The sequence below is a fragment of the Lampris incognitus genome, chromosome 6 (genome assembly GCF_029633865.1).
Source record: "Lampris incognitus isolate fLamInc1 chromosome 6, fLamInc1.hap2, whole genome shotgun sequence".
Taxonomy (NCBI): domain Eukaryota; kingdom Metazoa; phylum Chordata; class Actinopteri; order Lampriformes; family Lampridae; genus Lampris; species Lampris incognitus.
In genome coordinates this window covers 57,345,986-57,370,013 of record NC_079216.1, presented here as the reverse complement: position 1 = coordinate 57,370,013, position 24,028 = coordinate 57,345,986, and the positions used below count along the sequence as shown (strand labels likewise).

General features: G+C 45.1%; 1 protein-coding gene across 1 annotated transcript in view; it reads right to left on the bottom strand.

Moving 5' to 3' along the window:
* ranbp10 (RAN binding protein 10) overlaps nucleotides 1-24,028 on the bottom strand; it is a 51,040-nt gene that overhangs the window by 25,944 nt on the left and 1,068 nt on the right. The window contains exons 2-4 of the mRNA XM_056281435.1: nucleotides 21,617-21,889; nucleotides 8,227-8,338; nucleotides 3,391-3,443 (exon numbers count right to left, since the gene is read on the bottom strand). Coding sequence (XP_056137410.1) covers nucleotides 3,391-3,443; nucleotides 8,227-8,338; nucleotides 21,617-21,815 — 364 coding nt within the window. The 5' untranslated portion in view covers nucleotides 21,816-21,889. The remainder of the gene's footprint in view (nucleotides 1-3,390; nucleotides 3,444-8,226; nucleotides 8,339-21,616; nucleotides 21,890-24,028) is intronic.

Here is a 24,028-nt window from a genome sequence, read left to right as displayed (position 1 = left end):
GGACTGGATTTTGGTTCCTCGTCAGGCTCAAAGATACTTTTGTTGGAAAAATATTGTCAAATTACCAAAGTTTATAATTTGAACATTACCTCACAATTTGTGGGTCTTTATGTAGATTTGGCACACAATAAAGGTAATACCGCCTAGGCTCGATCTAAATTTAAACAGAGATATTTTGGGGTCAGACTGGGTTCAGGTTTTCAAGCTACCACACTCGTGTGCCATTCATCCATATGACTGCTCACTGACATGTCCTGGCTGCTGGGCGGGCTACTGCTGTGCATCCGAAACCCACATCCAGTTACAGCGACGCCCCATGTCCTCGTCTCCCCTGCCACCACGTCTCACTTAAACCCCATACATGCTGGCGCTGCTCCAGCTTCTTGCATATTTGCCGTTCTCCACAGAATCCATCTCTTGTTATGCTCCACATTTCCGGCTTCCCGAGCTACTTTTGTTGAGATGCTTAAGCTGCCTCCGTTCATTCATTAACTACCCCCCCCCCACAAATCCAGCTCATCGACGTCTCTTACAAACTTGACCCGGGTTGACAACACCTATATATCCACTATTGTACCCCTCCTCTGATGCCGCGCTTGAGGTTTCTCCCATTTTACCCCCTGAAAATTTTTTTTTCCCCTCCCTGTGGATTATTTTCTCATCAGAACCGAGCGTCTAAAGACAGACGGCATTGTCCATTGTCCCTTCCTCTGCCTACCTGTCTCTCTCCTATTTTACGTAAAGTCTTCTGAGACCGTAACAACGGTTTACGGTTACACATTCTTGACTTTTCTTTTTAAAAAAACCATGCGCCAAACTCGCTTTTCATTGCAATTAAATGAGAAACGTTTCCTGTGTAGTGTAAAGCCTCGCAGTTCACACCAGAGCTCCCGACACTGTCCCTGCGGCGGCTTGATTATGTTCGGAGACAATGCGGTCCAAGGGCCGAAGCCATACGACACAATAATTACACAGTGCAGGTCAAAGTGCAGCCCAGCCCCTACAGAGCCTCTGAGCTGTATGATCCATGGCCGTCAAGAATATCATATGTGCAGCCAAAACTGAACAGAAGGAAATAACATTGCAGGATGTTTTTCATCTCAGCTTGCCAAAGCGCTGGTCCAATCTAGTTGGTAACTGGCTGAGATTCTGGCGTCGGGCCAGACCTTGTGAATACCTACTTTGGCCCATCTCCCCCCCCCCCGCTACAATAATGGCCTCGGCTACACTTGTCACTTCAATGCAGCCTCTGTCATCAGAACGCACAAATCACAACACAACTGGGTGCGTCTACACTTGACCATAAATGCAATCTCTTTGGTTGGATTGTGTGCACGTGCAGTCGGTTCTCCTCCCAGGTCTCCGTGGTGATGGTGGTCACTACTTGGACGCTGCCTGCCATTCCTCTCATCACATTTTCTTTTTATAAATCGATATAATTTTTTTTTTTTAATTTTTTTTACATGATGATGCTGGTTGCGTGGCTTGGTCCTGGACTGTTCCGATGGCGTCTGGACACTGCTTGGCATCCTGTGCATGATATTCTTCATAAATCTTAGAAGTCCCTTATAATTGTGTTATCCTCTTTCAATGTTGTATTGTGTAAACTACGTAAACACAGCATCCGTTGCACGTTGTCCGTCTTGGGAGAGAGATCCCTCCTCTGTTGCTCTCCCTGAGGTTTCTTCCTATTTTTTCTCCCTGTTAAAGGGTCTTTTTAGGGAGTTGTTCCTTATCAGATGACAGGGTCTAAGGACAGGATGTTTGTGTTGCTGTTAAGCCCACTGAGGCAAATTTGTAATTTGTGATATTGGGCTATACCAATAAAATTGATTTGATTTGATTTTGATCTATTTGGATTTCCTACTCCCGTGCAATATCAAAATACGTAACCTGCATAGCGGTGCTGGGTATGTGAGAGACTATGCTCCTTTTCCTTTTTTTTTTGGACCCCCCCCCCCCCTTTTCTCCCCAATTGTATCTGGCCAATTAACCCACTCTTCCAAGCCGCCCTGGTTGCTGCTCCACCCCCTCTGCCGATCCGGGGGAGGGCTGCAGACTACCACGTGCCTCCTCCGATGCATGTGGAGTCGCCAGCCGCTTCTTTTCACCTGACAGTGAGGAGTTTCACCAGGGGGACGTATTGCGTGGGAGGATCATGCTATTCCACCCAGCTGCCCGCCCCCCAAACAGGCACCCCAACCGACCAGAGGAGGTGCTAGTGCAGTGACCAGCACACATACCCACATCCGACTTCCTACCCAAAGATACAGCCAATTGTGTCTGTAGGGACGCCCGACCAAGCCGGAGGTAACGCGGGGAGGGGATTTCGAACCGGGAACCCCCGTGGTGCTGACAGGCAATGGAACACACCACTATGCTACCCGGACGCCCCTCCTTTTCCTTTTTATATGTAATCATGGTAGGGTCCACACAAGGCTCACATTAAGCCAACTGAGACAACGACCACAGCATGCACTGTACCTAACATACTGTCCTCCTCCACATAGTAGCTGCAGTGTGTGTGGAGAGGAGGATGTGGGTCTGACAACACCAGCCAGCACTGGTGGGAGTAAGAGGTCCTGCAAACCTTCACCACTGCAGACAGCAGGGTTTGCACTCTTAAGCAGGGACCATTGTTCCAGGACTGTTCAAGGCCATTTCACATGACTTTTGCTTGGATGTACATAACAGCTGTTGGTAACAGAAGGTCGTATTATTCAGTACTAACTTGTCAGTGAAAGTCTAAACAGTCTCTAAATGGAATGTGTAACTTTTAGCTGGTCACTGAACACCCTGCCCAAACTTCAAGCACTGATGCACAATCTCAGCGCCTAAAAATATAAGTTATAACCTAACCTGGCAATTTTCCATGACCTCAATAATATTTCCAGGACACCTGATCAATTTGATCATTTTCCAGGTGTTTTTCCATGACTGGAATGGTTTCGGAAATTTCCGTGTTTTCCAAGATGTGTGGGAACCCGGACGACAGGATGCTTGACTTTAATATGCAAAATCGAAGCCTTGATAACATTTTCTGTCTGTGCCTAAGCAAGTGGCAGTTGTGCTCCAGTGGTTTATATGTGGACCCTGCGAGCTTGCCTGGGTGAACATGGGTGCGGTTTGGTGATGTGTTTCCAGTGTATTTTCCAAGTGCCTGACAGTGTCTATAGACTAACCGGTGTTCTTCTTCTACATGTACAGGTTTGTGAGTTGATGCAGCGTGTTTTGACTGGATGGCTGAGGTTTGCTTGGAGTGACAAGTGTAGAGCCCGTCCTTCCTCTTTACTGTACACATTACAGCACATTCAGATGAAGACCGCCCCCATCAATCCAATAGGTAGGTCATGGTCTTCAATTTGGCCCCCTTTTTTTTTTTTAACTCACCAGGCAGTCTGTTCATGTTGACTCCCTGGGCAGAGAGACCGATTCCCATGTACCTACAAACAAACACAACATGTCACACCAGTACTGTAAAATGAGAAAGCACACATCTTTTAACACATGAATAACATGTGGTCCAACAGTGGCTATGTCTACATCCGAATGTCAAGTGGAATTTAATTGAACCTTATTCTAAAGTTGCAAAAAATAAAATGCAAACTAGTTGCGTTTCCATCAGATCCGTTTAGGTGAATAAAACCCTGAACGTAGTTTGACGTCTACGCGTGTCTACACTTCAACACCCACGACCAAAATGGACCAGTCAAAATGAAGAAACAGCTGATCATGTGATTAAATCTTGTTCACATTTCATCCCCAACCGCCGTTTTTCTCCCCAATTGCACTTGGCCAATTACCCCCCTCTTCCGAGCCATCCTGGTCACTGCTCCATCCCCTCTGCCGGTCCGGGGAGGGCTGCAGACTACCACATGCCTCCTCCCATACATGTGGAGTTGCCAGTTGCTTCTTTTCACCTGACAGTGAGGAGTTTCTCCCTGGGGGACAAGGCGTGTGGGAGGATTATGCTATTCCCCCCAGTTCCCCCTCCCTCCAAACTGGCGCCCCGACCGACCAGAGGAGGCGCTAGTGCAGCGACCAAGACACATCCCCACATCCAGCTTCCCACCCGCAGACACGGCCAATTGTGTCTGTAGGGACGCCCGACCAATCCCTGAGGTAAAACAGGGATTCGAACCGGCGATCCCCATGTTGGTAGGCAACGGAATATACCGTCACGCCAACCGGACACCCTGCATATTTCATTTTTAATTTGGCAAATAGGTTTCCATCGGCCATAGCACATAAACTCTATCGGAAAAAGTAAAAGCCACCTCAAGCGAGTGTATAAGCTTTTTTTTAACTTAGTTTTTATTTCAATTTCAACAACTCATACAAGCAAATTCAGTGTATAAGCTTTTATGCATTACCAGAAAAAAAAAAGTTTCTTTTGAAATTTGGTGTTTCCATTCAGCCTTTTCCCATCTGAAGCATCAAATTCCGCACAAACTGGTTTGGTGAAAACCACATGAGACTTCCTGTTCGAGGGGTACACAGCATGATCTCAAAGCAAACAAAAAAAACGGAAAAATACAAAAAAAAATATGCCACTTTATGAATTATGTTCTTGTATCCTTATCCGGCAAAGGTAACTTTGAACACAGAGGCTGTCCGCTGACGTGATGTCCTCTCTGTGACTTCAGGTTATTACAGCGTACCTCCTTAAATAGATATTCCACATTAAATTGCCCACAAGGGTAATAAAATCATCGCCACAAGCAGCAAAAGTAAAGGTTCAAGGTTCAACGGTCTCATAATCAGGTTGTCAAATGAGGACAAGTGGTTTGCCTGAGAAAAGGGGGTTTAAATTAGCGCTGGGGGATATGGCCAAAAATGTTACCATGGTCAGAATCCACACAGCAGCAACTTTCACTGCAATTTACATAAAGTATTTTTCCCTAGTTTAAAGGATTAATTTTTTTTATTATCCCCCCCCTTTTTTTTATTTCTCCGAATTGTAAATGGCCAATTACCCTATTTTTCTGAGTGGTCCTGGTCGCTGCTCCACCCCCTCTGCCGATCTGGGGAGGGCTACAGACTACCACATGCCTCCTCCGATACATGCGGAGTCGCCAGCCGCTTCTTTTCACCTGCCAGTAAGGAGTTTCACCAGGGGGATGTAGCACATGGGAGGATCACGCTATTCCCCCCAGTTCCTCCCTCCCCACTGAACAGGCGCCCTGACTGATCAGAGGAGGCGCTAGTGCGGCAACCAGGACACATACCCACATCTGGCTTCCCACCCGCAGACACAGCCAATTGTATCCGTAGGGACGCCTGACCAAGCCGGAGGCAACACGGGGATTTGAACCGGCGATCCCCATGTTGGTAGGCAACAGAATAAACTGCTACACCACGTGGACACTCTAAAGGATTAATTCTGACCCCAAATGAATAATAAATAGTCCGGTAGGTGAACTGTAGCTATACCATTTTTTGTCACCAGATGTTTGCATTTTCCAAATCCTGGCGCGATTACTGGAATTAGTTGCGCAACTATGAAGAACAAATTGTAAAACACACAACAAGCAGGAATCAAACTCTTGGTCCTATTTTCTCACCATAAAAAAAAAAATCTAAATAAGACGACAGCAACCCAGAAATTAACTCTTATTTTGAATACAAATTTGGTGGCATCCTCTCTCAGGAAACACAATACCTATCACAGAACAGTTCACAAGAACAACTGCGAAAATCACATCTTTCCTTCCAACACGTGAAGGTGTTAAATCCTCATGCAGTTGTCCTGACAAGATAGCAGGTACAATAGCTTTTGAAAATAAAGGGCTGCTGCCATTTAGAAAACAAACACATCAGACCTCCAAATATAATACAAGTCAAAACAGACACGGGCCCCTCAACTCTGCAAGTTCCAAGCAAGAAAGACGAGTCTGTCTGCAGTCTGTCGTTTTACAGATGCCCTCTGGCAGGTTACAGAAGTTGTGCAAATAATGAAGTTGCAGGTAAGAGAAGGTGAATGGAAAGGCTAATGAAATGGCAAACGTTTCATCCTGTGCTGACAAGGCTCTGGGGATGCTCTGGGGATGAACTGGTGTTAGAGATGCAGGAGTGCATGGGTGTCCGGGTGGCGTGGCGTGGTGGTCCATTCCGTTGCCTACCAACGTAGGGATCGCTGGATCGAATCCCCATGTTACCTCCGGCTTGGTCAGGTGTCCCTACAGACACAACTGGCTGTGTCTGTGGGTTGGAAGCCGGATGTGGGTATGTGTCCTGGTCGCTGCACTAGCACCTCCTCTGGTCGGTCACGGCACCTGTTCAGGGTGGAGGGGGAACTGGGGAGATAGCGTGATCCTCCCATGCGCTACATCTCCCTGGTGAAACTCCTCACTGTCAACTCCACATGTATCAGAGGAGGTGTGTGGTAGTCTGCAGTCCTCCCCCGATCGGCAGAGGGAGTGGAGCAGCAACCGGGATGGTTCGAAAGAGTGGGGTAATTGGCTGGGTATAATTATGAGGAAAAACGGGGTGACCTCACAAAATTATTATAATTGTTCTATATTTTAGCACAAACTTGTTCAATTTTTGCGTCCGGGTAGCGTGGTGGTCTATTCTGTTGCCTACCAACACGGGGATAGCCGCATCGAATCCCCGTGTTACCTCCGGCTTGGTCGGGCGTCCCTACAGACACAATTGGTTGTGTCTGCAGGTGGGAAGCCAGATGTGGGTATGTGTCCTGGTCGCTGCATCGGCGCCTCCTCTGGTTGGTCTGTCGGGGCGCCTGTTCAGGGGGGAGGGGGAACTGGGGGGAATAACGTGATCCTCCCACGCGCTACGTCCTCCTGGTGAAACTCCTCACTGTCAGGTGAAAAGAAGCGGCTGGCACCTCCACATGTATCGGAGGAGGCATGTGGTAGTCTGTAGCCCTCCCCGGACCGGCAGAGGGGGTGGAGCAGAGACCAGGACAGCTGAGAAGAGTGGGGTAACTGGCCGGATACAATTGGGGAGAAAAAGGGGAGGAAAAAAAAGATGCAGGAGTAACGCTTTGCCTCTCGGCTCCCTCTTGGAAGGTTTTGTCTGGTTCAACAGATCAAATGCAGCAAAGACACCTCATGACCGCCTGTCCTGTTGTTTTTCTGAACACTTTCGAAGAGGAGAGGAAGTTCAGTCACAACTGAAAAGAATCAAGTTGTGCTTATTTACAAATTAAAAGACGTTTTATTCAGAGAGACCATCATCCACCTGCACCGTAACAAACTGGTAACTTTCTGAGATAGGAAAGCTTCTAACTGCCAAAGTGGAACTAGTGATGGTGAGTGACGCGTTTTGCTGGACTGGAAGACTGTCTTTAAATTTTGTTTTTTGAACATTTCTCTTTTTATTTTATTCTATAATGGTCCCATAAAATGAAAAATTTATTTCCATTCATTACCTCTTTTATGTGCAATTAGTTCACATCAATTCAACGCAACAGTTCAACACAAATATAATTTTGCATTTGAAGCGATTTTTTTCTCTTCCGGACAAATACAAAAAATTTTTTTAGTAACATCATCCTGTGCTTGCAGAACAGGATTAGGAACAAGTATATAAGAGGGACAGCTCAGGTTGGACAGTTTGGAGACAAGGCAAGAGAGGCAAGATTGAGACAGTTTGGACATGTGTGGAGGAGAGATGCTGGGTATATTGGGAGAAGGATACTGAAAATGGAGCTGCTAGGGCAGAGGAAAAGAGGAAGGCCAAAGAGGAGGTTTATGGATGTGGTGAGGGAGGACATGCAGGTGGCTGGTGTGACAAAGGAAGATGCAGAGGACAGGAAGAGATGGAAACGGATGAGCTGCTGTGGCGACCCCTAACGGGAGCAGCCAAAAGTAGTAGTAGTAGATCCTGCGGTTGCAGGTTCACACTCACAAAAATATTCTATGAATTGAGAGTGACACCGGGAGAAGACAAGGGATCTTCTACCACTAAACTGAAACTAGCCAATAACGTATCGCTGTCCACATTCTGCTAAAAATGCCTGGCTGCAATTGGCTGTCAATCAAATCAAACTGCGACAGTTCCGTTTCATTCAAATATCCATCAAGTCTGGGAAGTATGCAGGGCTTTAAATGCCATTTCAGGGTACCTTTAAGGCCAGTGGTCATTTCTTTAGGGCTAGATCATGTCTGACTTTCTGTCCCTCCTGGGCTCGAGAGAATACATTAACACTGCATCCTGAAACGAGGCTCATATCTGACACCCAGTAGTCCAGTAAGCACTTACCCGTCTCGCCCTTTGCTGACAATTTTGACCTCAAAGTAGTAGATCCCACAGGCTGCAGGGATGGGATGTGTGGCACGCACAGACGCCGCATCTTTGTGGTTCTTGCCATGGCCTATAAGAAGAAGAATACAAAGCATATAAGAATGTGGTATTAATAACACGATGACATGAAGGAAAGTACTGACCATCACCAAGAAAGCCTCTTTCACACAGCTGGAAAATGACGTAGTGGAAAACACCTTTTTTTTCTTTTCTTTTTTTTTTGGGTGTCTGTGCTTTGCTTGATAGAATCTTGCATTAAAAAAAAGTCCTAGATTCAAGAGTCAAGAACTTTATTGTCATTGTGCCAAGAACAATGTAATTACAGCTGTGTCAATTAAATATTAGCCTTTCAGAATACAGTACGACCTGATGGCTGGCTACCTGCCAAGATGATTAAGAGAGTAGAAAACCTTAACATGTACAGCCAAAAAATGAGCAGAATGGTGGCTGGTACTACTTCCTCACACTTTAAGTGGAAATCTCAAAGATCTGCCATCTTTGTTTCGCTAGATGACGATCTTTGATGCTGCTCTCTGATTCGTCCGCCAGACAGGAAGTTCCACCTTATCATCTCTGGCAGGCCAATCACTGCTCGATAGATAAACAAGTGTCCATTATGATCTCGTAGGAACGTCTCTCTGGTTGGACGAACCACTGCTGACTGAACTAAGACACATCAGTTCCTGTCAGGGTTCATACGAGCAGTGAGATTTTTTTTTTTTGCAGGAAGTGTCGTACTGAAACCGTTTTTTAAAATACAAATGCTTTCAGAAGCAAAAGCTTTAATGGTTTTAGTAAGCGGAATCATTATTGTCTCACCATGCTCAGTGATCCATAGTAATGAAACAGACATTAATTTTCATGAAAAATTTGTGAGATTACCAGTTTAATCTAAACACCCATGGTGAAATCACAATTTTTGTGCAGTGTGAGATTAATTTTTTTTTGCAAAGAATTTCACACGGTTGCGCTCCACTTTCAAAGTACAGTCATGGCGCTTGAAAAAAAAGGCCACAACTTTCAGTGAAAGTGTGACTAGGTCAGACATACACAATTTTTCTAAATTCAGCTATTCAAATTGGCTGCTCTCCTTGAAATGGTCTGGAAAAGATAGCATGGGCACTCCGCCAATTCACCCTCAGTTGAAGCCATGGAAAATGAGGAAGCTGCTGTAACACTACTACTGCATTCCCAGAGAATTCATTCAACTATATCATTGAAAAAGACAGAGAGAAACACAGACACTTCAGTGTCGGAATTTTCATGTGCCCATGTTCAGAATACGAAAGGGAAACAACCATCCATCCATTATCCAAACCGCTTATCCTGCTCTCAGGGTCGCGAGGATGTTGGAGCCTGTCCCAGCAGTCATTGGGCAGCAGGCGGGGAGACACCCTGGACAGGCCGCCAGGCCATCACAGGGCCGACACATACACACCTAGGGACAATTTAGCATGGCCGATTCACCTGACCTACGTGTCTTTGGACTGTGGGAGGAAACCGGAGCACCCGGAGGAAACCCACGCAGACACGGGGAGAACATGCAAACTCCACACAGAGGACGACCCGGGACGGCCCCCAAGGTTGAACTACCCCAGGGCTCGAACCCAGGACCTTTTTTGCTGTGAGGCAACCGCACTAACCACTGCGTCACCATGCCGCCCCTTCTTGTCCAAATCAATGTACACCAACCTGGAGATTCAGCAGCAGTTACTGTGACCGTTGGCTCCAAGTTTGAGTCAAGTGACCCGTCACCACAGGCTGTGATATCAGAACACAACTGACCGGCCCTGAGACGGACTCACCGTCATTACAATGACCTCAAACTAATCAATAAAGCAAACAAATAATCATAAAAAAAAAGAAAGTCAGGACTGTCACAGTATTCAGATGGAAGCCATGGATGATGGACCTAATGGATTCTGACCAATTTTTTAAAACTACGATTTTAATCAAGGAGTTCGAATCAAAAACAAGTTCTTAATTTGCAGTGCTGTCTCGTTTGCGACGTCGGCTATAAAGAGCTGCATCCACTGCAAGTCAAACACACTCCGTCTACATGTACCAGAGATTTGAACTGACGCACTGCTGCTTTAAATAAAATCCATTGATTTTTAAAGGGACATGACAGACAGTCAAAATAACTCATCTTGCACTTTGCACTTAACAGGCAGAAAGATACTTCCATTTCACAACCCAAAAGGCCGACTCAGTCAGTGCGAGTGGAAATGTCATTGTGTTCGTTGAGCCGGTAGCCACCAAATATACAAAAGAAAAACAAGGCTGATCAACTTGAGCAGATAAAACAACCTCAGCGTGTGTCTTTGTTTTGGTTCCCCCCCCCCCCCCTCCATTTTGATCTATTTCGGGGTGTGTTTACGTGTAAAGATGCTAACGCCTGGGTCGCTGGGCTTATGCACTGTGTCTGGACCAATCGCACTGAACAGGGAGGTCAGGCCCGTCCATCACTCTATATTCATACGGCCGGTTATGCAACCTCTCAGGGCAACGTGTGTGTGGGTGTGCCTGTGACTGACAGAGAGAGGGAGGGAGGGAGGGAGGGTGAGCGTGACAGGTTGCAGGGAGAGAGGAAAACAGGATGCAGAATGGAAAGTAAGGGAAAACAGAATAATTAAGAAACCTTATGAGAGACTCGGTGAGAGAAAAGACAACTTGTGTGTATGTGGTATGAATGTGGTCTGGCTTCTACTCCATCTATGCATGTGCATCTTTTCTTGTGTAGTCCGCAGTCATACCACTGCACGAGTTAGTCTGCCTTTAGCATGTAGACCGTGCAAGTTGGGTGTGTGAGCATGCTATGTAGGTAGGCTCTACATGGCGGCAGGTGGTTGTCAATAGAAACCTTGAAGCAGTTGCTACGTGTGAGAGAAGAGGGTGAAAGAACGGAGAGACAGCGAGAGAGGGAAACAGCGAGAGGAACATAATGAAAAAGAGACGGCATAGACATACTCGCCAATCATGTCATCTGGGAATACAATAAACTGTTGGGTGTACCGAGTGGTGACGTGATCCCAGTGACTTTGACAAATGAATACGTGCTTCAGTGTATTGTGCACATTTGGCATTTTGGATAAATCTGTCCTCCATATGTAGTTGAGGCTTAGGCAAACGACACAGTACACTCCCCTGTACATCACAGTGTATCTATTACTGTTGTACGTTTCACCACAGTACTGCATTTCCAAAGCAGAGACCCACAATTCTTAAAAAAAAAAATTGGGGGGGGGGGTTCCCCCTTTTTCTCCCCTATTGTATCCGGCCAATTACTCACTTCTTTTCACCTGACAGTGAGGAGTTTCACCAGGGGATGTAGTGCGTGGAAGGATCACGCCATTCCCCCCAGCCCCCCCCCCAAACAGGCGCTCTGACTGACCAGAGGAGGTGCTAGTGTAGCGACCAGGACACACACCCACATCCGGTTTTCCACCCGCAGACACGGCCAATTGTGTCTGTAGAGACGCCTGACCAAGCCGGAGGCAACACGGGGATTCAAACCCGTGTTGGTAGGCAACGGAATAGACCACTACGCTACCGGACGCCCCACAACTGTGATACTTTGATCATGGAATTATTATTATGGTGCTGTGGTCATTGAGAAGTGAATGGAGGTTGGTCACTGAGGGCTTTGAGACACTCGTCCTCTATATATGTGCTCAGTCTCAATCATATAGTCCATCCTTTATAGATCATCCATCCATCATCCAAACCACTTATCCTGCTCTCTGGGTCGCAGGGATGCTGGAGCCTATCCCAGCAGTCATTGGGCAGCAGGCGGGGAGACACCTTGGACAGGCTGCCAAGCCATCACAGAGGGCCCACACACACACACACACACACACACACACACACACACACACACATTCATACCAGACACGGGAAGTACACGCAAACTCCACACAGAGGACGACCCGAGACGACCCCTAAGGTTGGACTAACCCGGGGCTTGAACCCAGAACCTTCTTGCTGCGAGGCAACCGCGCTAACCACTGCACCACCGTGCCGCCCCCTTTATAGACCAGTATATGATTATCAAGAGGAAGTAAAAGAAGTATTATTGAAATATCTTCCCACCTTGAGTGCTAGGCTATTTCTCTCACAAACTCCCACAGTCCCCTTTGTGTGGAGCGGACAATAAGTCACCGCTGTGAACGTACCTTAGGACCGTACAGGATCTGTGCTTCCCTTCACATGCTTTGAACAAAAGCGCTTTTAAAGATGTTTTATCGAGTGATGGGCTAAGGAAGAAAAAAAAAAGGTCAGTGCGATGCAGCCTGAAAGTCTGCAAGGCCTAAATTTTCGAGTGATTTATTCATGACTTTTTACTCCTCGGTCTGTTCAGCTCAGACATCATACTGTCCTAAAGGGCCATATTTTGTTTTTGCTGCCTAAACCCAAGGAAATTCAAACTGTCGTTTTAAATGGCCTATGATGCGTGTTTTAGATCTAACAAAAGATTAAAAACTGAGGTGACGCTACTCAGGGATCCAAATTAATAATGTTGATATTGGTTTGACATTAACTGTGAATCTATATATGTAAAGTCTTAATGTGTTTCCTAACTGTCTGTTACAGGTCTTACATTATTTGCATGTACTTGAGGTGCTTAGTCCTGACTCCATGTTCGGTAACATGTTCAACATAGCTAGCTTCCACACTCTTCACAAGTACTATACAATAAGTGCAAAAATTAAACAAGTTTGTGCAAAAATAAAAAAACAATTATAATAATTTGGTGAGGTCAGTTAAGGGCTTCTTTTTTTTTTTTTGGATTTCCCCCCATTTTTCTCCCTAATTGTACCCGGCCATTACCCCACTCTTCCGAGCCATCCCAGTCACTGCTCCACCCTCTCTGCCGATCCGGGGAGGGCTGCAGACTACCACACTTCTCCTCCGATACATGTGGAGTCGCCAGCCGCTTCTTTTCATCTGAGAGTAAGGAGTTTTACCAGGGGGACGTAGCGCATGGGAGGATCACGCTATTCCCCCGTTGCCTGAACAGGCACCCTGACCAACCAGAGGAGGCGCTAGTGCAGCGACCAGGACACATACCCACATCTGGCTTCACACCCACAGACACGGCCAATTCTGTCTCGAGGGACGGTCGACCAAGTCGGAGGTAACACAGGATTTCGAACCGGAGATCCCCATGTTGGTAGGCAACAGAATAGACTGCTACGCTACCGGGACGCCCTAATTAAGGGTTCCCCCCCCTGTTTTTCTCCCTAATTGTTCCTGACCAATAACCCCACTCTCTGAGCCCCCCCGGTTGCTGCTCCACCCCCTATGCCGATCCCAGGAGGGCTGCAGACTACCATATGCCTCCTCCGATACATGTGGAGTCGCCAGCCGCTTCTTTTCACCTGACAGTGAGGAGTTTCACTGGGGGGACGTAGCACGTGGGAAGATCACGCTATTCCCCCCAGTTCCCCCTCCCCCCTGAACAGGCGCCTCGACCGACCAGAGGAGGCACTAGTGCAGCGACCAGGACACATAGCCACATCCGGCTTCCCACCTGCAGACACAGCCAATTGTGTCTGTAGGGATACCCGACCAAGCCGGAAGCAACATGGGGATTCAAACCGGGATCCCCGTGTTGGTAGGCAACAGAATAGACTGCTACGCTATCCGGACGCCCCCCCCCCCTCCATTCAGGGTTTCTGATTCTAATATGTTGGCCTTCCAAGTTGAAGAAGTGGCCATGAATCAAACCAGCACACAACCATTGGAACTGGAGGTGGTTATGATGCCTAAATAGTACACACAGCTTTGCCTATTGTAGGACTTAAAGACTTGGCTTGGATGCCTCAGTTGTCTATGACATGATCATTTATTATTACCATAAAAGTTTTCTCTATTTTGTGTATGGTATGTGTGTGTGTGTGTGTGTGTGTGTGTGTGTGTAACATCAGCCACTGTGATAGTTGCAGTAGCATTCATGCAAGCTATTCTTAGCTTCTCCTCATGGCACCACTCTTCAGAGCTCCAACAGGTTCCTGCAACACACACACTAACACATGCACAACCATCCAAACAAAAGAAGATGCAAACATGCAGACAGGCGTCCTCCTACACACAAATTTACACCAACAACCAAAGTCCCACCACAACGTCCATGGGGTCCCATATGTACAGTCCGGTTCCACAACTGCATACAAAAACAACACACAGAATCCATCTGACTTTGTTACCACACACATACACAACCCAAAAAAACAGACCCTTGTGAACAAACTAAGACTGTTAGTCTTACTGACACATATATGCACAAATATACTCTCTCACACATACAAACTCATACACTGAATGAGCCAAAACATTATGATCACCTGCCTAATATGCTGCTGGTCCATCGTGTGCTGCCAAAACAGCACCAACCCACCAGGGTATGGACTCTATAAGACCCCTGAAGGTGTTCTGTGGTATCTGGCACCAAAACATTAGCAGCAGATCCTTCAAGTCCTGTAAGTTGCGAGGTGGCGCCATCGTGGATCGGACTTGTCGGTCCAATACATCCCACAGTTGCTCAATCGGATTGAGAGCTGGAGAATTTGGAGACCAGGGCATCACTTTGAACACTTTATCATGTTCCTCAAACCATTCCTCAACAATGTGTGCAGTGTGACAGGGCGCAAACAGGCCACTGCCATCAGGGAATACCATTGACGTGAAGGGGTGTACCTGGTCTGCAATAATGTTTAGGTAGGTGTCAAATTGATGTCCACATGAACGGCAGGACTCAGGGTTTCGCCGCACAACATTGCCTAGAGCATCACACTCCCTCCACCAGCTTGTCATCTTCCCACAGTGCATCCTGGTGCCATCACTTCCCCAGATAAACAGCGCACACGTACATCCACATGATCTAAAGAAAACAGGAGTCATCGGACCAGGCCAGGCGACCTTCTTCCACTGCTACAAGGTCCAGTTTGGACACTTGCATGTCCATTGTAGGTGCTCTGGACGGTGGAGAGGGGTCATCATGGGCAATCGGTCCGCAGCTACACAACCCCATACACAGCAGGGTGTGATGCACTGTGTTTTGTGACGCATTCCTCCCATAACATCATTAAAATTTCCTGTGACTTGTGCCACAGCAGACCTTCTGTCAGTTTGGACCAGATGGAATACCCTTTGTTGCCCTTGTGCATCGATGAGCCTTGGGTGCCCAACACCCTGTCACCGGTTTGTGGTTTCCCCCTCCTTGGACCACTGTCGGTAGGTACTCACCACTGCTGAGCAGGAGCACCCCACAAGTCTTGCTGTTTCAGAGATGCTCTGACCCAGTCGTCTGGCCATAACAATTTGGCCCTTGTTAAAGTCTCTCAGGTCTTTACTCCTGCCCATTTCTCCTGCATCCAACACGTTGACTACAAGAACTGATTGCTCGCTTACCATCTAATCTACCCAGACCTTGACATGTGCCCTTGTTTGGAGAGGATCAGTGTTATTCTGTTCACCTGTGAGTGGTCATAATGTTTTGGCTCATCACTGTATGTGCACACCATCATATATTTACATAGACGCAGATCCGATCGATCTATCGTAACAACTGCTATCATGAAAACATCGGCATGACTTTTCAGTGGAACAAAGGTCACATCACCCTCGTACAGCAAACAGGAGTAAAGCAGCATTGAGTTTCCTTGGGTTTCATCAGGTTCCTAGCGGGATTTTAGCACTAGTGGGCGGCTACATTGAAGTTTCTTCAAGATATATCAACAAGCCTCTTACAACATACACTTCTTCAAAAGTCACATCATGTATTACCGATATTATGATTGTGATTGAGAGATTATTAACAAAGCTTGTAGAGAGCCTTCATGGAGGAAGAATATTTAACATCTTAATGTCATTTCTCATTTTTAAGTGTGCGCTTTAAGTGGTAAGAAAACAGGTACAGATTCTGTACAGCGCCACAGTAGATTCAGCTGTCCTTCTAGTCTGTCTCTTCTTTGGATAATACAAGACCATGAGGCTACTTGGCATTGCTACTTTAATCAACTGCATACTCCTTAAACACTGCTGGGGAAAATATTCTGTGTACACATAGAAGCACCGTTTACATAATCATCGTTTATTTCTGCACTTTATCAGAACATGCCAGAGAATGTTTCACCTTGTGGTACATTACGGCATGGCAGAAATCAATGCAAATTCATGACAATAAAGACCAAGTCTTTTATATCATGTGATATTGTGAATTTTATTCAAATACAGGGAAAATACTGAGTGTTGAGTCAAAAATCCCAGCTAAGGTGGGTAGATTTCGTTTGTGCAACCCTTCAACTTCTCCATATTTTTTGTTTTTCCAGTGACACCCCGCTGTATGAAGAATAGACATGATTTGAAGAAAATTGTTTTCTGAAACACAAAGACGGAGTGTGAAGCGTACAGGTAGAGAGGCGATGTCTGAAACTAATCCTGACAGATTGACCTGAATTTGCCTGATGATGACCACAGCACAATGGTGGTAATGGTGACCATGCAATTAAATCAGGAACAGATACTGCAAAAAAAGATACCATCTCGAAAGAATAATGTCATTTTGTAATTTACTCAGAAGAGGGGGAAAGCATTACCGTCAACTCGGGAATAGTACTTGAACTGTGAAGTGACATATTTCAACCAGCAGAGAGTTCTTTCCACCAACCCCTTGTCAGGGTCAAGGGTCAAAGGTCAACATCTTGTGCTTATGCCACACTATGACAACAATCCGGGGTGAAGCTGTACTACCTGGCTTCACAGTCAGCTGTCACTCCCTGTTTACTATTCTTGGTCACCACTCACCAGCGGGGAAAGAGCAAAAAATTACTGACTGATCATCAACAGCGAGATCTTCAGGCCTATTTCACACTCATCGCCCTGTCACCACAATAGCAGCCGCACAATGGAGACCGGCTCTTGGCACCAGCTAAAGGGCAAGAGACAGAGAACACCAGCGTGACTCCAAACAAGAGGGGCTCTCAGAAGGAATTTCAAGACAAAACAGTGGAACCGACAAAGAAGATGCCACGGGAAGTAAACAATACACCTGCCGCAGAAGCAAAGAGGAGTTTCTGAAAGAAAAAAAAAAGCAGAGCGGCATCGTGACAACCTGCACAGGTGATTCTGGAAAAGATCAAAAACAAAAACAACAACAACAAAAAAAACAACAAAAAAAACCAACTATGGCTTGAAAAAGCCATGCCGGAGCAGGTGGAGATCAATTGTGGAAATGGGGGGAGGTGAACTGGCAAACACAGTGGCGTCATTGATTCAACAGGAAACACTGAATCATATCTGCAACCCCCCCCCCCCCACACACACACACACCACAGGTGATGAATGGACGTAAAACACCATACACGAGCACGTGAGCATATGTCATCAGTTCACTCACACTCTAAAAAATTCATGGTTTACCACCAGGTCTGACTCGACAATTTTCTTGTTGTCCGCTAGAGATTTCAGAGAGAGAGAAAAAAATCCCTCTCTTGCTCCCACAGCTTATTGAGTTGCACACTGATTTTGACTAATCATCGTCTGTGTCCCAAGTGGCTACCAAAGCGAACAAACTCAAGTGAACTTACACAACAGAAAACAGTCCCGTGTTTTCAACCACAGACAGTCTGGATGGTTGAATACAAACCACATATGTTATGTCGGTAATTGTTTTTGGGTTTTTTTTTCTCCATTTATTGCTCCCACTGGACGATAAGACTCAGGGCTTTCTCCTAGCCTGACTCATCTCAAAACAAAATGAAACGAGATAAGATTATTGCCTATCTGTGTGTGTGTGTGTGTGTGTGTGTGTGTGTGTGTGTGTGTGTGTGTGTGTGTGTGTGTGTGTGTGTGTATGTGTGTGTGTGTGTGTGTGTGTGTGTGTGTGTGTGTGTGTGTGCGTATGTGTATGTAGAAATACAAGTCAACACTAACAATGAAGACGGCAGTCTTTCAAGAATATTTTCCCTCACATAGCCAACGACACCGTTATCCAAATCTGTGAAGACATGGGGTGTCAACCACAAAAAAAAAAGAAAAAAAAAACAACACAAAAACAAGTAAACGGGCCTGTATATGGTAACATCCATCCATTGTCCGATCCGCGTATCCTGCTCTCAGGGTCGCGGGGATGCTGGGGCCTATCCCAGCAATCAACGGTAACATTCATTCACATTTAACAACAGAAATGTCTGGGTGCGTTGAGGAATGTGTGATAGATTGCAGTACCTACGTAGTGCACCCCCTCACTCCTACGTGGCTGGCCTTGCACAGTCTCAGTTAGCTCTTGGAACCTCATCAGCCATGTAGCTCAACCTCACTGTACTAAATTACAGAATCACTTAAAAAAAAAACCAGCCACCTATTCAAATACGAATACTACAAGCTATAATATCGAGTCTTGGCATAGACTTGACAAGCCGACATGTAAGCATCTCTGATATATTCTCTGCACCATTGCACCTTATCACCTCTTATTTCACCTGTACAAGTCAATCCTTGTGTATATATCTGAAGATTGTTGCGTTGTAGCGTTGTTACGCTTATGTTGAGTACATTAAGAGAGCCACGAAACTGGAGTCAAATTCCACGTATGTGCAAACCTACATGGCCAATAAACATGACTCTGAGTCTGATTCTGACAAATAATGTCTCGGTGGGCGTAGCTTTAAATTAGGAGCTGTGTTGTTATGTGACGCTACATAGCACTTTATTTATTCTGAAAACTAACTTGTTTTGTTAGATTTGTATATGTCAGTATAGGCAATGCTAAGCTTATAAGCATCTAGTCTCAAAAGACTGTGGCCCTTTTTAGTCATCCTGAATAGACCTATGTTTTTATCCATACGTGTTATGCTCTTCTTTTGTTGAGTATATTTTCATCTATGCTTCCATTTATAATTCCTGAGGCGTTTTCAGAAACTAGAAGATCAATATTTGCAACAGTGTGCAGCAAGAAAAAAAAAGTTATTAGGTCAAATTACAAATATTTAGCCTGGGCCTGTGATATATCTCAATTGATCTATTAAGGCTTATTGGCACAAAGTCTAAATGAGCTTTTCAATGTCAACGTCCCCCATATGTCTCTCTCAATTTTTAGCGAGAGACATAAATTATTAGCGCAGAGCAGGACTAGCTAGGCTCTATGGCCTTGAACAGAGAAAACTGGCACACTGGTCAAAATAGCTTCCAACCCACTAGGGTGAGGGAATAGAAAAGCTCCAACAACCAAAAAAAAAAAAAGATGAATTATTCTACACACATGTAAACAGACTATATATCTATCTTATCTGTATGAAACTATGTGATTTAATTTCACCTATGCAAATTTCATGGGAGTAAATCTATAGCCTACATACATCAGAATGGGCATAAGGAATGTCCCTCAGTAGAAATGTGTGTTATATTTTACCATAGGACACTGCTCTAAGTTGAACTATGTCTCAGGGATTCCAAACAGTGGCAGGCACTTAATATATCCAAAAATAATGCACGAGTCTATTGAACACCTATAAAATAAACGGTGAAACAAACTCAATCACAACTGTGTTTCTGGATGCCCCATGATTCACAGGAAAGCACATGGGGCTCATAACCACAAATAGTGAAGCATTCTAACTGCATCACTAACAATGGTATATATAGCTATATAAAGTTGTTAAATCTGCATCCTTTTGTCTATTGTCCTCTGTTCTGGGATAATCAACAGCAAATAGGGCCAAAAAAAAAAAAACCTGACCTTACAGGGATTTTATAAGAATTTAAACTGTTGTTGCTTGACAGAGGCTCCAATATGACTCAGTATCACACATGTGTTAACTGGCTTGTCTGCGATGGGGGGGGGGGTGATCTTGGCTGCCCCAATAAGTTTCCTCATGAAAGAGCACCACACAAAACACGAAAAACACTGCAATTACGATGTTACTCAAATGTTAAACTTTGGTTTTTAAGATAGCTGAAGAAAACAATCCACAGCCAAACACTACTGACAATTTGCCATTTGCCAGAAAAACAAAATAAAAATTAATAATAATGTTGTCACCGCCTATTGAACAAGTCGCTGTTTGTAATTGATAAGTCACTATCTGTTTGTCAAGACGTCCAATTTCTGGGCAGATCAATATGGGCGGACTGGGAAGCATAGAGGCCCGCGCCCTGGTACCGGTGATCCATGCCAAGCTGACCTGCTACTGGAGGTTAGATATGGCAGCCACTGAACTGTTCTGTTCTGTAGGGACTGCTCTGCTCTGTTCTGTAGGGACTGTTCCATTCTGTAGGGACTGTTCTACTCTGTAGGGACTGTTCTGCTCTGTTCTGTAGGGACTGTTCTGTCCTGTCGGGACTGTTCCATTCTGTAGGGACTGTTCTGTCCTGTAGGGACTGTTCTGTTCTGTAGGGACCGTTCCATTCTGTAGGGACTGTTCTGCTCTGTTCTGTAGAGACTGTTCCGTTCTGCGGGGACTGTTCCGTTCTGCACACAGCACGTCAAAAAGATCCAGATGGAGTCAGAACGTCTGTTTCCGGGCCGGAGGAACAAACATTCCGGATATTCTGGAACAGGGTTCTAGAACGCCGTTGCAATACTCACGCGAGAAGCAGAGCACAATGCGATGTTTATTCTGTTTGTGGTGCTTCACTTTATAACCCGCGATTAACATTCGCAACGCTACTTACATTCACGGGTCGTTTCGTTTGACATGTTCATTAAAAGTCGAGTTCGTGTCAGATCTCGATGTGTCGTTTAAGTTTAAACGTTTTCAAAACAATAACAAAGACACAAAGCGAGCTAGGTCCGCTAGCTAGTTAGCTTACCGACCTACTGTATGTGGCTTGGGAGATAGCTTGTTGTGAGCTAGCTCATATTTTTTAGAGGCAGCTAGCTGGTTGGCAGACCAGCATTATTATCATAATATTACTGAGTTGGTGACGTTTCCGTGTATCAAGCGCAACACTCGAATGACGAATTAATCCAAACAAATAACGTCAGCAATAATCAAACAAAGGAAGGCCATGTTACTGAAGGTTAATTTAAGACTCTGTGTGGAACATAAACTGTGTCAGGGTTTAGCGAGTTCAGTGTCATCCCTATGGGCATTCCTTTTTTGTCTCATTTGAACAACAAAGCCAGATTTGGGCAGGAGAGGCAGTTCAGACTAGATTTTACCAGGACTGGAGATTGCACACGCACACACTCACATACATACACACACACAGACATAATCGGTTCTGTGTGTGACCCCTCTCCGCAGTACAGTGACAGATCTGAGCCCAGAGACCCTCTTTGGGCCCCGATGCTGTTGCACAACTTGTAAGACATGTCAAGGTTTTAGTCAGCTCGCTTGCTAACCTTTGTAATGGACCCGCAGATTGTTCTGTGACAACCCAATATAGCTGTATTTATCCTTGGGGCTCCAGGATCGGGGTAAAGGGGTCTCTTCCTCGTTCACGGCCGGGTAGAGCCGCTTCAGCCGCTCGTTCAGTTCGTGGTCCTGGTAATTAAAGGCAGGATCTCCCAACAGCAGGCTTCCCGCTCCGAGCTCTGCCATTTTCCGCACGGCGATATCGTCTTTTTCGTTGTTGTCTGTCTCGATGTCCAAAGCTCCGTGTCAATCTGTTGAAGCTTTGAGGAGAGAGGGAGAGAGACTGGGAGAAAATAGCAGTGGTATGACATCCCCGGATAACCAGCAGCGCTCTGGACTGTAGGCTTCAACAGTGGCGTGTTGGGTACTGTAGTCAAGCTGCCAAGCTGTCCGACTGCAATGTGGGGCCACGTGACTACAAATATGGAAGCTTAGAAGGGACAAAATTCAAATGAACACGCAATCTCGTTATTGCTTCGTCTCAATCGCGTTTTTGACACCACTCGTACTCGTGGTTCTCTATTTAAGCCAATCTCATAGGTCCCTCTGTTTAGCCATAACTGCGTCCGAAATCATTCCCTATTTGCTATATATTGCACTATAGTCATCTTCGCCCATTTTGTTTGAGTTTCTGAACTCTTACTGTACAATTTATTCACGTTTTACTGCCCTGAATTTCCCACAATGCCACTGAGGTGTACCGTCCAAATGCATGTACATTACTTAATGTTTTTTTAAATGTACCTCTTTAATGTTCTTCACGTTAAAATCACCACAACGCAATACTTCGCGTCGTCTCTGCTCGAGAACTCTTTTCAACTGTCAATATCGCGTGAGGGAACGAGAAGAAGCTGCAAAATTATGATTCAGTAGTGTATTGTGTCGTGTATTATTCCCTGTAGTGTTGTATATTTTAGGAATGGTGAATTATTCTGGACCTCTCTAATTGAAGACTGGATTACTGGCACAACAGGTGAGAGTAATTAACTGCGTGGTAGAATAGAAAGCATATGCAATATATTGCAATAGAAAAAACATGTTGCCAGTATTAATGCTACTGGGTTGAGAACCACTGCAGTATCGCAGTTTCACCATTGGGGCTTTCATTTTCAAGATATTTATGCATTAATTGTGACAAAAACAACACAAAAAAAGTTAATTCAATTTTGAACAGGTTTACATAACCATATCACCAGGGGACTATAATCCCATACAAGCACTTAGTAAGTGCATTAAACAAGTCAACGATTGGTTGGCTCAGAATTTTCTTCGATCAAACAAAGATAAAACTGAAGCAACTGTCTTTGGAGCCAAGGGAAAAAAATTAAAAGTCAGCGCTCAGTTTCAATCATTAATGTTTTAAACCACAAACCAAGCCAGAAATCTTGGTGTAGTCATGGACTCAGACCCCTATTTCAATAGCTACATTAAGATAAGTACAAAGTCAGCCTACTATCACCTAACGAATGTATCAAAAATGAAAGGATTATGTCTCAGCAGGATTTGGAAAAACTTGTCCAAGCATTTGTCTTCAGTCGACTCGACTAATGTAATAGTGTCTTTGCATGTCTTTCTAAAAAAATTTTATTTTTAAAAAATCGATCAAACAGCTGCAGCTGATTCAGAACGCTGTTGCTGGAGTCTTTACTAAGACCAAAGAAGTGGCTCACATCACTCCAGTCCTGAGGTCTTTACACCGGCTTCCTGTCCATCAAAGAATTGGTTTTAAAACTCTGCTCTTGGTTTATAAAGCATTGAATGGTTCACAGCCAAAATGCATTTCTGGCCTTCTGCTACCTTATGAACCATCCAGACCTCTCAGATGGTCTGGGGCAGGTCAGCTTTCTGTCCCCAGAGTCAAAACTAACCATGGAGAGGCAGCTTTCAGTTATGCACCATATATCTGGAACAAACTCCCAGAAAACAGCAAGTCTGCTGCAACTCTCAGTTCTTTTAAATTGAATCTAAAGACTTTCCTCTTTGCTGCTGCCCATTATCAAATCAGATTTGAAGCTTTTGATTGTCATCTTACACTGTAACTTTTACTCTCTTTATTCATTTTTAAATGTCTTTTTATTGTCTTATGTTGCTTTTAGGTTTTGTCTTAATGGGTTTTATGTTTTATGTAAAGCACTTTGAATTGCCTTGTTGCTGAGATGTGCTATACAAATAAAGTTGCCTTGCCTCACCAATAATCCAATTTGTGCAGGAATTTTCATGGTTACAACACGTTTGTTGTTGTTATCATTAAGGTCACGAATAAAATGTTATTCAGTGGTGCCATCACAGTTGGACATTTTCAAATTAATTCAGCGTGGAAAGAGTGAGCTCTTTGAAGCTGCTTTTTCAAGAGCACCTTTCATGTGCCTTCTCTGATTTAATTCAAATGAAAATGCAAT